Source organism: Pseudorca crassidens, chromosome 10 (assembly GCF_039906515.1).
Source record: "Pseudorca crassidens isolate mPseCra1 chromosome 10, mPseCra1.hap1, whole genome shotgun sequence".
Classification (NCBI taxonomy): domain Eukaryota; kingdom Metazoa; phylum Chordata; class Mammalia; order Artiodactyla; family Delphinidae; genus Pseudorca; species Pseudorca crassidens.
In genome coordinates, this window is record NC_090305.1 from 46,554,682 (window position 1) to 46,570,442 (window position 15,761).

The 15,761-nt window shown below is 36.7% G+C and overlaps 1 protein-coding gene across 4 annotated transcripts in view; it reads left to right on the forward strand.

The window, feature by feature from the left end:
• KHDRBS2 (KH RNA binding domain containing, signal transduction associated 2) overlaps positions 1-15,761 on the forward strand; it is a 739,251-nt gene that overhangs the window by 312,140 nt on the left and 411,350 nt on the right. For all 4 annotated transcript variants that reach the window (XR_010946892.1, XM_067753529.1, XM_067753530.1 and 1 more), the window contains exon 4: positions 4,585-4,731. Coding sequence is in view for 3 of the 4 variants with exons in the window: in XM_067753529.1 (XP_067609630.1) it covers positions 4,585-4,731 (147 nt within the window). In the remaining variant the exon portion in view is untranslated. The remainder of the gene's footprint in view (positions 1-4,584; positions 4,732-15,761) is intronic.

Sequence of the window (15,761 nt, forward strand, 5' to 3'; positions counted from 1 at the left end):
GGGCACAGTGCTACATAGAACTGGATACCAGGAAAGTGTAGTGTCTTTTAGAAACTAGAGATATCCATGGTATATGGATGTATAAAATGTTTACTTACACTTAAGTATGTGTACCGGCAATACACCTATACTGATTAAGAATTTGACCTTTGTTATGAAATTAACTGGATCCTATTCTCTGATTCATAGTCTGTATAACTCTGGATAAGTTTCTCTCTCTGTGCCATAGTCCCCTCATCAGTAAAATTAGGGGAACAATATTATCTAGCATATAATTTTGCAGATAAAATTAGATAATCCATGGAAAGTACTCTGCATACCTATAATCTAAGAAGTAATACCAAAATTATGACATCTATTCCATTACTGGTATTGTTTTAAAAAATGACTTGAAGAAAATATACTGAAAATGTTAACAGTATATGTTGAATTGTATGATTGTTGAGTAAAAAAATACATTTGTAATTGTTGAGATTTTTTTTTGAAGTTTTCTTCATTGAACATGCTATTTTGAATTAAGAGGAAATTTCCCCAGCTGTCAAATTATTTCTGGGTCAGAAACATTCTTTTGTAGAAGACAAAATACAAATGATAATTCCTAAGAGAAAGCTCCCTTTAAAATCCTTTTAACAATTAAATACATGAATGCAATTTAAATTAGACTCTCTTTAGTGCCGTGCTATTCTCTAAAAGATAACTGATAAAAACTGATATGTTTTACTTATAGTTTACCTTAAGGTTAGTGTGGGTTAGAGTATTTGGGGATATGTAACACTGGATTTGTTATTCCCTAATGACCTTGTGTAAACAATTTCTAATGTTTAGCAACTAATAATTTTACTTAAAATAATTAGCTTGTGATTCCTTTGTAATAGTTAAACACCACGAATTATCCTCTGAAGGTCAGTGGCTAAAGTAAATGTCCTCAGTGGAATACATATGCCTTTATACATGGAAGACTAAATAATATCGACTGAGTGTCCAGTCTTTTAAAATGGAACTTTGAATCACGTCAAGTAAATTCACCTTCTGGTGTGTGCATCTCACATTCTTTTGATTTATTCTCTCTTCCCTTTTCCATATCTTTATTAGATGGAGATCCAATGTTCCTAGTGTTAACTTTGGAATGATTCATTTCAGTTTACACCTAAGATTTTTCTAGCATTTCTAAATTTCTTAATCTTTTTCTTTACTCTTCTTGCTATTGTGTGCCTGTTCTAACTAGTGTAAGCTTCCAGGGCACTATGATCTTTGTTACAAAACATGCAAGATATGATGGGGCAGAAACATGAAAACACTACCACCCAGTTCATAATTGACTTACTAGGTAATGCATTTATTACAAAGATAAACATTTTTCCAATAATATATTTGGAACTCTTGTTCAATAAATACCTCAAGAGACTGTATTAAATTACTATAAATATACTTACTGGTGTCCAGGCCCTTGTGCTTTTCAGGATGGCTGTGATGTCTGCTTATATTCAAATGAAACTTGGAGCTTTATATTATAAATCCAACCAGGGTGTAAAGTATTGTTTTTGAAAATAAAATCTGAACACTCTGGCAGACTCTGGCTAGGTATTCATCAAAATTAGATATAATAATCAAGTGTCATTTTAACTCACCCTGAATGAGGACTGAATGGCAAAGACAGCTCATAATCAAGCAGTATCCATTCTCACTGTTTTCTGTCGTAAACGAAGCCCTCGCATTTTAGGTGGCCTCATGGCTGCTCGGTCTGAATCCACATACAGAGCCTCCATTGCATCCAGGGCCACCATGTGACCACGCTCTTGCCAAAGACACGTCAGCAGAGTTGATATATGAAGCCTCTGGTACATGTCCTTGAAAGGAAGCTTTTTGCTGTCCACGCTTTCTTTTTTCCACAGAGTGGAATCCAGAAGTTGTGATAGACAGCCTCCTTCATCAACACATATGAGAGGAACATCTTAGGGGCTGGAGAAGGGTGCGGAGAAAGACCACCTGCTCCTCCAGCTGCCTGTAGCCGCAGACTCTTGCATTAAAGAGAAATAACTCTTCTTCTTGTTTGAGACACATTTATTTTGGTCCCTGTTGAAAAAAACAAACATTATTTTAAAATACTACTTGAGAAATTGGAAATATTTATTATCATTATTATATTAAATTCATATGGCATTTTTTAGTATACAAAATATTCTTCAATTTTCTCAAAACTCACAAAATTCTTTGAGGTACATACTATTATCTTAACTTCACATATGAAGAAACTAAAGCTTGGGAAATTTTGCTTTGTCAGAAGTCATCCCCAGGAGCAAGGGCAAATATAGCACCTTTGAAGGTATGAGTCTGGTTTTGAAAATAACCAGCAGTAGCTCATGGGAGGTTCCACTGTGGTAACTTTGGTTCTCTGAAGTCTTTATCAGAGCTGTACCCTACTGCACTGAGTCCTGGCTCCAGTCCTGACTCACTCTTGACCTTGAAGAAGTTGATTAATCTCCGAAGACTTCAGTTTCCTCATACGCTTATATAAAGTTTGATTGGGGGAGGGTGGATGTTGGGAAAAAGGAAAATGTGTTTTTAAATAGAAAGCTGGATTTTTCATGAACAACAGCCTATTGGTTCTACTGCAAAGATATCTCATCTGGCTTATTTTGAGAGTCTGAAGTCAAGTGTTATAATTCTGATCTCAATACCACACCTCCAGTGGCAGACCTTATTAAATTTGTCTAGTAAGTAGTCCTTAATAACCAGCAGAAAACCAGCTGAGGAAGTATTGAGAAGTGTCAGAATTGGACATTAAGAGAAACCTTTTTAATAAAAGTAAAAACTCTAGTTAGATAGAGAATGTATGCCTAGGAAAGTAAGAGTGTATTCCCGGGCTGACAAGTATTGCTGTGAGAGATTTGAGTAGGTGTGGGAGGCACAGGAAAACAAGCAGGCCTTTCCATCTCTGTTATGGATCCTCCATGTGTTGAAATGATGGGCATTTCTAATCAGATAAACACTTTAACATGTGTAATACAGTTACCTCATATGAAATAGATAGCAAATTTGCTTTTGTTTATCCAGTTTAGGTGTATTCATGTTACACTTCCAATTTCATCCACACATAAAACTAAAAATTACTTTAAAAATTTTTATCCTTTGAAATTTAGGGAAACAATTGCTAGTTTGGGGGGAGGAGAGTCAAGAAAGGTAAAATATAATTAATATTATTTATGTTAATTTTTAACTAAATTTTGCTTCCTTGAAATCCAAATGCAAATCTGGTTGCAAAATGAGCTGGGTTTGAATCCCAACTTGAGGTTACTTAAAGTCTTTTAAACTCAATTTCCTAATCTGAATTATGTGAATACTGTGCAAGGTTATTGTGAGATTGGAGGTGTCTGTAAAACACCTAACACACGTGAGCAAAGTACCTGGATCAGACGCTGATCTGCTCAGCATATGAACTGAATTAATCAGGCCCCAATAATGACTTGGGTGCAGTACTAACAAAAAATCTGAGGGTATGTAGCTCACGCAGAATCAAGGCCAACATAATGCTTAACAGCCATCCCTTTAATATACTCCTCTATACTGACCAAAGTGAGGCGGCCAAGATAGCGAAGTGGTGAGTAGGAGCCAAATGATGACCTACACCTGCAGGCATGAGGCTGAGAGAGAAGTCTCGGTTTTGCTCACTTTCATGGAGAATGAGTAACATTTTCACCACTTCTCAAAAAGTATCTAGAAAATCCTGGTTCTCTTAAAGAGCAATGGTCATCTTGGTTTTATTATCTGCAAACGATTACTTGTCAGGCACAAAAACAATCCTTTCCTTCCAGTGGAGTCCACTGAGGAGTTAATGGCATTTCTGTCACTTCTTTTCAGGAATTTAACATTTTTATTTAGCTGATTAAAATGTGGTGTAGATGATAATCATGCCAGATTTTTTTTAACATCTGTATTGGAGTATAATTGCTTTACAATGGTGTGTTAGTTTCTGCTGTATAACAAAGTGAATCAGCTATACATATACTTATATCCCCATATCCCCACCTCTAGGTGGTCACAAAGCACTGAGCTGATTTCCCTGTGCTATGCAGTTGCTTCCCACTAGCTATCTATTTTACGTTTGGTAGTGTATATATGTCAATGCTACTCTCTCATTTCGTCCCAGCTTACACTGCCCCCTACCTGTGTCCTCAAGTCCATTCTCTACGTCTGTGTCTTTATTCCTGTCCTGCCCCTACATTCATCAGAACCATTTTTTTTTTTTAGATTCCATATATATGTGTTAGCATATGGTATTTGTTACAATGGAATATTACTCAGCCATAAAAAGTAACAAAATTGAGTTATTTGTAGTGAGGTGGATGGATCCAGAGTCTGTCATACAGAGTGAAGTAAGTCAGAAAGAGAAAAACAAATGCCAGATTTTTTTTTTAAAAGAATCATTCAAACACTCAAAAATGGCTTGTACCAGATTTTTATTTCTCAAAGAGTTTCTACTAAGGGAAAATTTGCTTAGATTATGCCCTCTGTCATCTTCTCAGTAAATGTTAAATCAATGCAAAATGAGTGGATTTGTATTTCTAAAAATAACCTTTTTCACAGGAAGAAGAACTAAGGAAGAGTGGGGAAGCCAAATATGCACACTTGAGTGATGAACTTCATGTATTAATTGAAGTGTTTGCTCCACCTGGGGAAGCTTATTCACGTATGAGTCATGCATTGGAAGAGATTAAAAAATTTCTGGTTCCCGTAAGTGCTTTTCATTTTTACAAAGATGTTTCTCATCAGTTTCTATTAAAAAATGTGCCTTTGATTTTCACTGACTTTTTAGAAAAGAAACATATTGCAGACTAATTATCTGTAGAGTTGACATGAAGATTAAAATTAAAAAGAGTACAAAAAGCACTTAGCACAGGACCTGGTGCCACATAATGGTGGTTTAGAAGCAGCATTTGTCTTCAGTACACTGCATGCCACACACCCATTTGTAGCCATGAAGAATAAGACAGTTAACACATAAACACAAATACGTAACTGAAATTGTATACTTTTCTCTTGTGTCTTAATTACTTAGTAGTTGACATGTATTGTTCATAATTTTTTTTTTTCCTTTGCGGTACGCGGGCCTCTCACTGCTGTGGCCTCTCCCGCTGCGGAGCACAGGCCCAGCAGCCATGGCTCACGGGCCCAGCTGCTCCGTGGCATGTGGGATCCTCCCGGACCGGGGCACGAACCCGTGTCCCCTGCATCGGTAGGCGGACTCTCAACCACTGCGCCACCAGGGAAGCCCCCATAATTTTTAATTAGTAGAGAATATCTTCAGGTAGAGTGGAAGGGGAAAAAGATTAAACATAATATGTGTAACAAGACAACAATAGTGTTTGAAAATATCAAATGTATCTTATGCAATAGTATGTCAGGTGCTGGCTCATTATAAAACATAATGTAAATGTAAAATAATCAATACTAATAAAACTAGACATTTGTTGACATTACACAAAAATTGGAAAAATAAACTTATTGCACTATATGAAGGAAACAGAGATTGTTCATATAGTAAGGGAGCAAATTCAGGGTTGCATACTGAATAGAATTCTCTACTGATTTTCTAAGAAATAGAGGAAGGTTAAATGAATGAAGCTTTCCTAAAGGTCGACAATTTAGCATTCCAGGAAGAGGTTGTTTGAATAAAAATCTTGGCGTTAGGCTTGGAGCTGGGAATAAGATAATTAGAAGAGAATGCTGAGTTAAGTTTTCTGGATTGCCCTGGCAGGAGTCTTCAGTGGACAGAGAAAGAGAGAATAGCTAAGATTAATCTGTGCAATGAAGAAACACTGTAGATTTCTAAACTAAGCAATAAACTCAGAGGAAATGGTGGGTAAGATTCATTGATTGTCAGTGATTTTGATAATGGGGGAAAAAAACAGAGAATTTCATAATGGAAAAGCATCAAAATCTAACCACATAATCTATTTATATGCCCAGTTTTAAAATTCCTGTCAAAACAAGGTTATAGAATAATCCCATACCACTCTGATTATTCCATAACTTTATATGCACACAGAATTTCTGCACAATTTATTATCTGGTACTTATCTGAACACTTCCCTAAATAGATCCCATGTTTCTTAAGAATGAGAATGCTATGTTCTCTCTTCCTTTTACTTCTGAACTAAATGCCTGGTTCTGTTGGGTAAACAGTTTTACTATATTTAGCTCAGACCAGACCTCTGGTGATCTAGGTGATCTAGAAAAAGGCTAGGACTGCCTACATTACTAACTCATTTTGTGACTGTAGACAAGTCAGTTAAATTCTCAGAACTTTAGCTTATTCATCTTTAAAAAGAAGGTAATAATAATAGACTGACATCTGTCATAAGTATTGTGAATATTAAATGGGGTAATGCATATGAAAGGACATAGAAAATTATAAAGCACTATATATATTTTTTATTATATATATTATATATAAGTAAATTGGTGTTTTAAATCTATCTTATTATTATAGTAGATAAAATCTTGGAATGACTTTTTGAGGTGAAATACATAAAATGAAATATTATCTCATTACTACATAGATTTTAGACCTAGGCTGCATGCTAGGTTAACCCTATTTTATTATAAATACCAGTAATACATCTTGCTTACTTCTTAGACCCCTTGATACTTGTAATCATTTCATTTATATCTTCTCCACTGAAATATATGCTCTATGAGGGCAGGGCTGGCAGTGTCTCTCATATTCCCATCATTTAGAATCATACCTGGCACAATAAATATTTGTTTGATAGACTGACTGAGGGAGTGTCTGGGGATGATGCAGGGCATTAAAACCTCATCTGCGTGTGGTCTGGGGAATAGTACCCTACAATCAAGATGCTCTCCCTAAACAGATATAGATGGAGATGGAAAATGGAAAACCTTCCTTTGGCCAGTGTGACCTGTTCCTGCTGCCTCTCGGTTTCATCTCTGCCCGTCCAACAGCTCCTCACTGTGCATCAAACACCCCAGGCCCCCTCTGCACTAAGGGCCTTTGAAGATTCTTCTCAAAAATATTGACACAGCCATCTCCTTGTCATTCAGGTCTCAACTCACATGGTAGCATTGCAGGAAATTCTTCCCTCACTACACAGTCTAAAGTAACCTCCTTATATTTGTACAGCCCTATTATATTTTGTCCACGATACCACCAGACACCCGATTTAACACTGTGATTCACTGTCCCATCATGCCCTGACCCTCTTCACTTATTTATTTTCCTCATAGCTCTTAACAGCTTCATATGTACTATATATATATATATTTTACTTATTTATTGTTGGTTTTCCTGTAAAATATGTGTCATGAGGACATGGATTATTGTATCATTTCACTGCTTTATTCTCCCACCTTAAACATAGCCAAGCACATAGGAAGCACTTAATAAATATTTTTTTCTATGAATGAATAAGCTTTTAAAAAATAAATACTCTGATAACTCTCATTGTTGAATTAGTAAATTTTACAGTCAATGAAAGCCGTTCTACTTGGTAAATTTTTCCCATTTGCCTTGCTGGCCTCAGCACCAAGCAAAGGATGGCAGCTTCATTCATCACCAGAACCACAAGGGGCAAAAATTAACTGTCAGTTCTTTTTCTTTTATATGAAATCACTTGGTAACTCAGGTTTATTTTGACATTTATATTAAAGTCCATAGAAATACTCACATATCAGGATATTAATATTTACAAACATTACAGGTGAAGAATTATACCCAGTAAGAGGCAAACTAGAACAACATAGAAAGCTAATGTCAAATAGTACGGAGGTCCACTGACATCTAATTCCTCTACACAATGAAGCGTCTTTCCATGGTTAGAACTTTCATCTTCCTCTATGCTATCCACCATCTACCCAATTTCTCCTACAATGGGCTGTGATCGTCTAAGACTCCCGACTGTAGAACGTACAACTCCTCATGAAACGTCTGAATAATGTCAGATGTTGGAAAACAATACAGTTTTAGTACTTTAAGTGCTATGTTAAGACAAATGAATGATTATTGCCATGGGAAAAATTTCCAGCTTGGTGGTTTCCATTCAGTCCTATCAAAACAAGGAGAGTGGCAGGTCAATAAAATATCAATAACTTGAACCCTGCTAATTTAATTTAATTTAATTTAATTTAAACATCTTTATTGGAGTATAATTGCTTTACAATGGTGTGTTAGTTTCTGCTTTATAACAAAGTGAATCAGCTATACATATACATATATCCCCATATCTCCTCTTTCTTGTGTCTCCCTCCCACCCTCCCTATCCCACCCCTCTAGGTGGTCACAAAGCACCAAGCTGATCTCCCTGTGCTATGTGGCTGCTTCCCACTAGCTATCTATTTTACATTTGGTAGTGTATATATGTCCATGCCACTCTCTCACTTCGTCCCAGCTTACCCTTCCCCCTCCCTGTGTCCTCAAGTCCATTCTCTACGTCTGCATCTTTATTCCTGTCCTGCTCTTAGGTTCTTCAGAACCTTTTTTCTTCTTTTAGATTCCATGTATATGTGTTAGCATACGGTATTTATTTTACTCTTTCTGACTTACTTTACTCTGTATGACAGACTCTGGGTCCTTCCACCTCACTACAAATGTCTCAATTTCATTTCTTTTTATGGCTGAGTAATATTCCATTGTATATATGTGCCACATCTTCTTTATCCATTCACCTGTCGAAGGATACTTAGGTTGCTTCCATGTCCTGGGTATTGTAAATAGAGATGCAATGAACATTGTGGTACATGACTCTTTTTGAATTATGGTTTTCTCAGGGTATACGCCCAGTAGTGGGGTTGTTGGTGAATGCTGCTAATTTTAAATCTTTAATGCTTTAAGAAGGTGCTATATTAAAGTTTTCCTTATATTAGCTAATTTGTCTTGCAAATACTGATTAGGAGTGTCAAATAAATTATTTGACAAATAACAACAAAAGCGCTATAAAACTCTAAACTAATAATGTGAATGCCCTTCTCTTCCCTTTATAAGCTGTAAAGGTAAACAAGCATTGTCATTATTATATTTTGTAACACGCCTTTTTTTTATAGTTCAAGCACTAGGACTGCCACAGAAGGCTGTGCAGACTGTGCCTTGCACAATGTTAGGGGCGACATTTATTAATACATCATAGTTTGTGAATGGGACTCCCTGGTATCCCCAAATACAGCTTCCTTTTTTCCAACCCTAGTCAGCAGATTACCTTAAAATAATGGCTATATTTAATTTTCCTAAATTGGCTGACTCTCACCAGCAATTAAGTTGAATTAGTAAGTTTTACTAATGCTGAATGATTAACTCATGATTAAAACAAAATACACTATCTCATAATCAGGACTTATGAAGCCTTCAGCAAAATTCTGCCCATTGAATGTGAATTTATACATCCTTTAGTAAAAAAAGATGAAAAGAGGAGTTTCCACACAAACAAGAAATTAGATTTAGGTCACAATAACAAATAGATTACTTTGTTACCTCCTTAAGAGTTAGTTACTGACAGAATTAAGAGATTACAGCACTCGTTTCTACCAACTCTGTCACGGATGGCCTCAGACTTTCCCAGGGGGACATGTGACCCAGCACTGTGGGATTATCAGAGTCTATTGAACGGGAAAAGTAGTATTTGTCCTGCCTGAGTTGTCTCTGATGATCGTCACTAAAGGTCTGTACCATTTAAAGAAAAGATGTGTGTGTGTGTGTGTGTGTGCACGTGTATCAGATCTCAGCAAAAACACTGTCCTATAGAAAACTAGCAAATCCAGAGGGACAGTCCCAACCCCCCATGTTTAGTTCCTCCTAAATGCCAGAAAGGAAAACATGCTGTTTGAAGCATTTTTATGTCAATTATAGTAACACCAAAAGTGCCGTGAATACTCACACACACACACACACACACACACACACACACACACATACATATAACTTTTATACTTATGTAGTTTTATATCTGTGTGTGTGTGTGTGTGTGTGTGTGTCAGTGTCTGTGTCCTTTGTTAGTCCTATCAGTCTCACGTACACGACTTTAAGTCAATTCAGCACAGAAAATAATGGTTCATTCCAGGTTATTTCTCTCCTGCATCAGATTCAATAAATATCTTGGACAAAGATGTGATTCTTGAAATGGGCCAATTAGGGCATATTATATAATTTCAAGTTTGAAATATTACAAACCTATATAGGAAACCTACCAAGAGTGTGACTACAGAGGAAAAGTAAAACTCTTTTCCCCCTTATGGTAAAAGCAAATAGAGGACATTCTTGCTTTCTGTTCTTCAAAGACTGTTCAAAGACTGTAATCCTAGCTTTGAAATGGGAAAATGACACAGGTTGCTAACTGTAATTATACAGGAAAGTAAGTAGATATAAAGAAAATAAAAAAGAAAAGCAGAGTATTTTCAGTCTTGGAGATGGAAGAAGATCTAGACATTCATGCACTGAAAAAAAAATTTATAACGTTTTAGAAGATTATAAACATAATGTTTAGAAATAGATGTAATATAAATGTATAGAAATTCATGCTATGATTTGATTAAAAAGTGAAAATTTGGTCGGAGGCTTTTATGCAGGTGAAAAGAATATAAGGAAAACAATGTATTAAATAAAAACCCACCAGCCAGCAAAAGCAATATTGATAAGTGTCAAGACCACAAGTTACGCGTGCCACAACTACTGAGCCCGTGCGCCTAGAGCCCATGCTCTGAAACGAGAGAAGCCACCACAGTGAGAAGCCCGTGCACTGTTATGAAAAGTAGCCCCAACTCGTGGCAACTAGAGAAAGCCCGCACGCAGCAGTGAAGAGCCAACGCAGCCAAAAATAAATAAATAAATATTAAAAAAAAATTTTTTTTAAAAAGACCACAAGTTGGGGCATGGCAGATACATTTTGTCTGGGGATGGCAGGCATTCACAATGTAAGGCAACAACATCCGGCAGGCCAGAGAGTGATCAGGTACAGAGTAAAACAATAACATCCAATGCAGAGGGAGAAACAGAACCTGGATGTCATTCCTTCATTGTTGTGGTGGTTGTTAAAATGTTGTCAAGAGTTTCCTTGGATTTCTATCTTCAAAACCAGTGAATTCCCTTTTCTTTCCCATAATTAACTATAGTCTAATAGTGTGGTAGCTAAGAGCACTAAGCACAAGCCATGCATCCGTGTAATTATTACTTGCACAGAAATGTTTCCTGTATTGCTATAGCACTATGATCATATTCTGATTATACTTGCAGAATTTTATAATCATCTAATATTGAGTATTCTTATCTGATATGTTGTAATAGATAATATAGGCCGATGACTTTAAAAGAATTAAAATTATTACTCGTTCTTAGAATAGAACTAATAATAATAATTATATAATTAATAATAATATGACATTATTATTATTATTGACACCCAAGGCCACTTTACCATTGTTAATTGATTGACATAACCTGAAAGACAGAAGAAAGAAGCAGTGGATTCTGTGAGTGTGATTTTTCTACAAACCCTAATACAAGTGTTGTCTTACTCCTCTCCAGTACAGATAATCAAAAGTTCACTTTATGAATCTAGGGTCAGGATGTGATCATCTGCTTTCTATTTAAGAAACAATTTATCATTAATTATCTCTGGTCTCATTGATGCCACTGTTCTGAATTCTCTAAGGCTACTCTCCATGAGCCTTGATTGCTTTTTAGATGCTGAGCATCATTCTCCCATCTCTACTAGCACCTTGATTTCATTTTGATGAGTTACTTCTTCCACACTAACTGATGTTATAATCAAAAGAACTGCTTTTGCAATCCCATATGTAGTCATTAACATGAAGGCTTAGCAGCATTCCTAAAAAGTTATCTGTGTTGTTACAGATTGTAGCTCCTAAGGATACAGGTTTGATCTCCAAGGGGAGAATCTCACCTCTTAATTTTATAGGATTTTAGTGTTAAGGAAAGTCTTAGAGGATCAATAGAATGTATATTATATTCAAAACTTTACTGAATGCTAATCCTGCCAAATGCATAGGTACATAATAAACACATGCCAACACTGACCCTGAAAATACTTTTATAGATGGACAAAATGTCTCATGATTACTGAAGAATTTGGTCCAAAGAAAGGGAACAAGGCAGAAAAGCAGCTCAATAATCAGAATCTGTTAAACAAAATATATAAATTTTAACTGAGTAAATCATTCAAATAAGTAAAATAAATGGCACTAATTAATGAAAGATGAAAGGTTTGTTTAAATAAGTAACATAAATGGTACAAGGCAAACAGTTTGTTTAAATTCAAGGAATATTTCTGAGCATCAAATGTATGCCAAGCACAATTCTAGCAATTTGTATTACATCAGCCACTGCCCTTGTAGAATTTAAGAATGAGAAAACTGTTTTCAAGACTTAAAAGATAAATATTATGGAGAAATATTGCAGAGAGAGTTGGAAATGGAAGACCAGATTGGAGAATGAGGACAGTATGGACAATAGTGATGGTAGATCAGGCAACACTGATCAAACAGAAAGTGTTATTTCTAGAGTCAAGAAAAATCAACTGTTGACAAAGACTACTGTCATACAGACAATGGTGAGTTATTCATTGAGACAGAAAGTGAAAAGAGAGAAGGTGGTGGGGGGCAGAGAAAGATAGTGTTTTGATTAGCTTCTTGACAGTGTTGATGACCCACTATTTCATATTGAAAACATATATTTTCACGCAACAAGAAAAACTTATAGAGAATACTATATTTTAAAACTGATTACTTTTGCAAAATTATGTATTCCTGAAATGTGCCTTCAACTTCTGTTTTTGCAATTAGGTCTTACTTTTTAAAGAGCTTATCTTGCAGCTCCACAAGATACAATGTAAGCTTATTTTGAATTGCCCTTCCTTGATTAACTGATCTCATTTTGCTGTTCTGAAGCTTCTTTCAGCAAGCTACAATGGAAAATGTTTGATTCCTCCAGACAGTATTCAACTTAGATATCCAAGGAACTTGGAAGAGTCCTCATTCCCCCAAGAAATGTATCTTCTATTTCATCTCTAATTCTTGCTTTTGTCCCTTTCTCTGCCTATTCTACCCAATCTCTCTACGTAGTGTATGTAAGGATGCATATACAATTCCTTAAAATACAATTACAAATGGCTTACTAGATAGTCTGTGCTCAGTATAGTACACTGGAATTGGTTTTATTTTTTTATAACCACTGTCCTTCTCCCTTATTCATTACCAACAATTTGAGCAAATCACTTAGCTTTATGCTCATTCTCCTTTAAGAAGAGTCTTAATTTACACAATGTAGGTTTTAAGTCCAGTCAGTTCCAATTTATGATTTCAAGTTTAAATCCAGTTCAAAGCTCCCCTCATCCCTGAATTTATGGCTTGGGGTGTAGCGGTGGTGAAGGAGCTGTGAGCTGCTCATTCAACTCCTGCCACTATCTCCACCCCGCAGGGTCTGGTGCTCCTGGAACTTTGTGGATGGTCTTGGCAGGTGGGGTGGAAGATGTTAAGAAATTGGAGAAAGATGGGCTGTAAAACTCACCCTGTAATAACCTGGTTAGTTCGGTTGGTTGGTTGGAGTTGTACTTCATGTACTTTCCTCTGATGGGCTATTTGGATGGTAGGCTACGGAATTGTTGTTGATCATCAAATATGAGTGAGCCGAGTGAGCTCAGGGAGCAGTTCAGCTTCTCACAACGCAGTGCTTTCCTTTCTCGCAGTACCTCCGGCTGCAGGTCTGCCTTCCTCCTGCTCCCAGCACTGCAGGTGAGCTTTGTCCTTTCTCTCTGAGCATGTGTAAGTTTACTGCACCTGTCCCCAGCATTGAAGGATTTCACCAGGATCCGCGCAGGCCCCACCCTTTCTTCATTTGCCCACGGGGACGTTGGTGAGCTCTTTCCACTGGCAGTGTTAGGTCTTTCTTTCAGGACAATTCTCTCCCCATTATTTATATATTTTCTCTATATGTTTTCCTTTTTTTCTTCTTTTGTAACAACTCCTATTACTTCTGGCAAGTCTCCTGGATCTTTCTTCAAATAATCTTTTTCTAACAGTTTCTATCTTCTTATCATTTTAGTCATGTGTTCTAGAGATACGGTCTCCAAAGTCTTCTAAGCCACAAATTCAGATGAACTGTTTAGTTGGACATCACGTAGATATTGTTTTGTTGTATTTCTTCAGAAAGTACTATAACTGCATTGTCTAGGTAGTTCTTCTGTTTTTCTGTTCAGGTTTATTTCTGTCCTCTCCAGCAGCTTTATTTCACTGGGCAGGTTTTCTGACTGCTTTTTTCTGCTTTCCCTCGATGTCCTTTCCTTTTTCTTCCTCCTTTCCCTTCCCATCTTGATGTAGGTCAGTTTTCTGGGGTAACTTTAGAGCTCCAAAGTGTTAGAAACTGAAATAGTCTCCCCCATATGGACCAAAAGTGCAGAACTAAGCAGGCCACCAAAAACATGGTGAGAACCTAAAAAATGTCGTCTTGTTCTCCAGTCTCCCATCACTTTCACAGACTTGAAGCCTCACCCATTCTGGTCCTTCTTGGCCTCCCTGCCAGGGAGAATAGACATACTCCAGTGGGTCTGTGGCAGCTTTCCACTTGGATGAAGTTTAGATCCGTGCAAGACAAACTCTTTCCCAAATATCCACACCACCATGACCATTCTGAGTTATCCAACACCGGGTTTCATGTACTCGCTCAGCCCACAGGCGATAAAAGGCCAGTCCAGTCAATTCTGTTAGCTAAGCCTCTCAGAGGTTTCAAGGCCTGACGTACACATAAGCTTCTGAGGATGTCAGCATTTATTTCCCCCAAAATATACTGCTACTTTAGAGCTGGTAAAGAAAAAAAAGGGAGTTGCATTTAGGTCACTATCTTCCCAGAATTACTGTTTTCCACAGTTAGTTTAGTTTAATGAAATCACTTTTTACTTAGCATGTGGAAAAAAGCATCCAAAGTAAGTTTATAGACACCATAGCTTTTAAATTTTAACTTTGTGTATCATGCAACACTTCTAAGATAAGTACTTTATTTTGTGACAAATTATGTATTTAAAATAAAATAATAAAACTTTCCACAGAGAAAAAGCATAGCATTCCATGAACATCTACCTCTGTAAAGACTAGATACACAGTAGTTTCCATATGTTTTGTATAGATGTTACCAATTTGATATGCACGAGTTCTAATGGAGGTGTTTCCCTAATGGCAGAATTATTATGATAACCTATTTGGGAATTCAGAGCATTCATGTAAATGAAAAATTTGTCAGTAACAATTCCTATTTGCCATTAATAGCCAATTCTGAGAGTAAAATTCACTTTAATATGTTTTTCACTAGAAAAGTTAGAATGCTAGTGGTTTATTTCTGCTCTCTTTGTATACCTTCCACCTGTAGATTTTTCTTTAGGGAAGGGACAGTGTGTTGGTTTAGAATCTCTGACCTGCTAGGCAATATGGTGGGTGGCTTATAGGCATTATCTTTTGTTGCCCTCACAAGCCTGAGAAGGATTTGCAGTGCTCATCACATAGGTGAGGAGACCAAGACTGAGCACCAACTGTAGCTACACAAGCACCCGGCGCAGCAAGACCCACCAGACATGACAGCCCAGGGCTTTCTCACTTTGGATAATAAAAGCAGAATAGAATGTCTAAGATTTAATCTGGTTAAACATCTGTATTTGATTACAAATCTGTTGGTAAGTGACATAAACCAGATTTAAATAAAACATAGGAGGGCTTCCCTGGTGGCGCAGTGGTTGGGAGTCCGCCTGCTG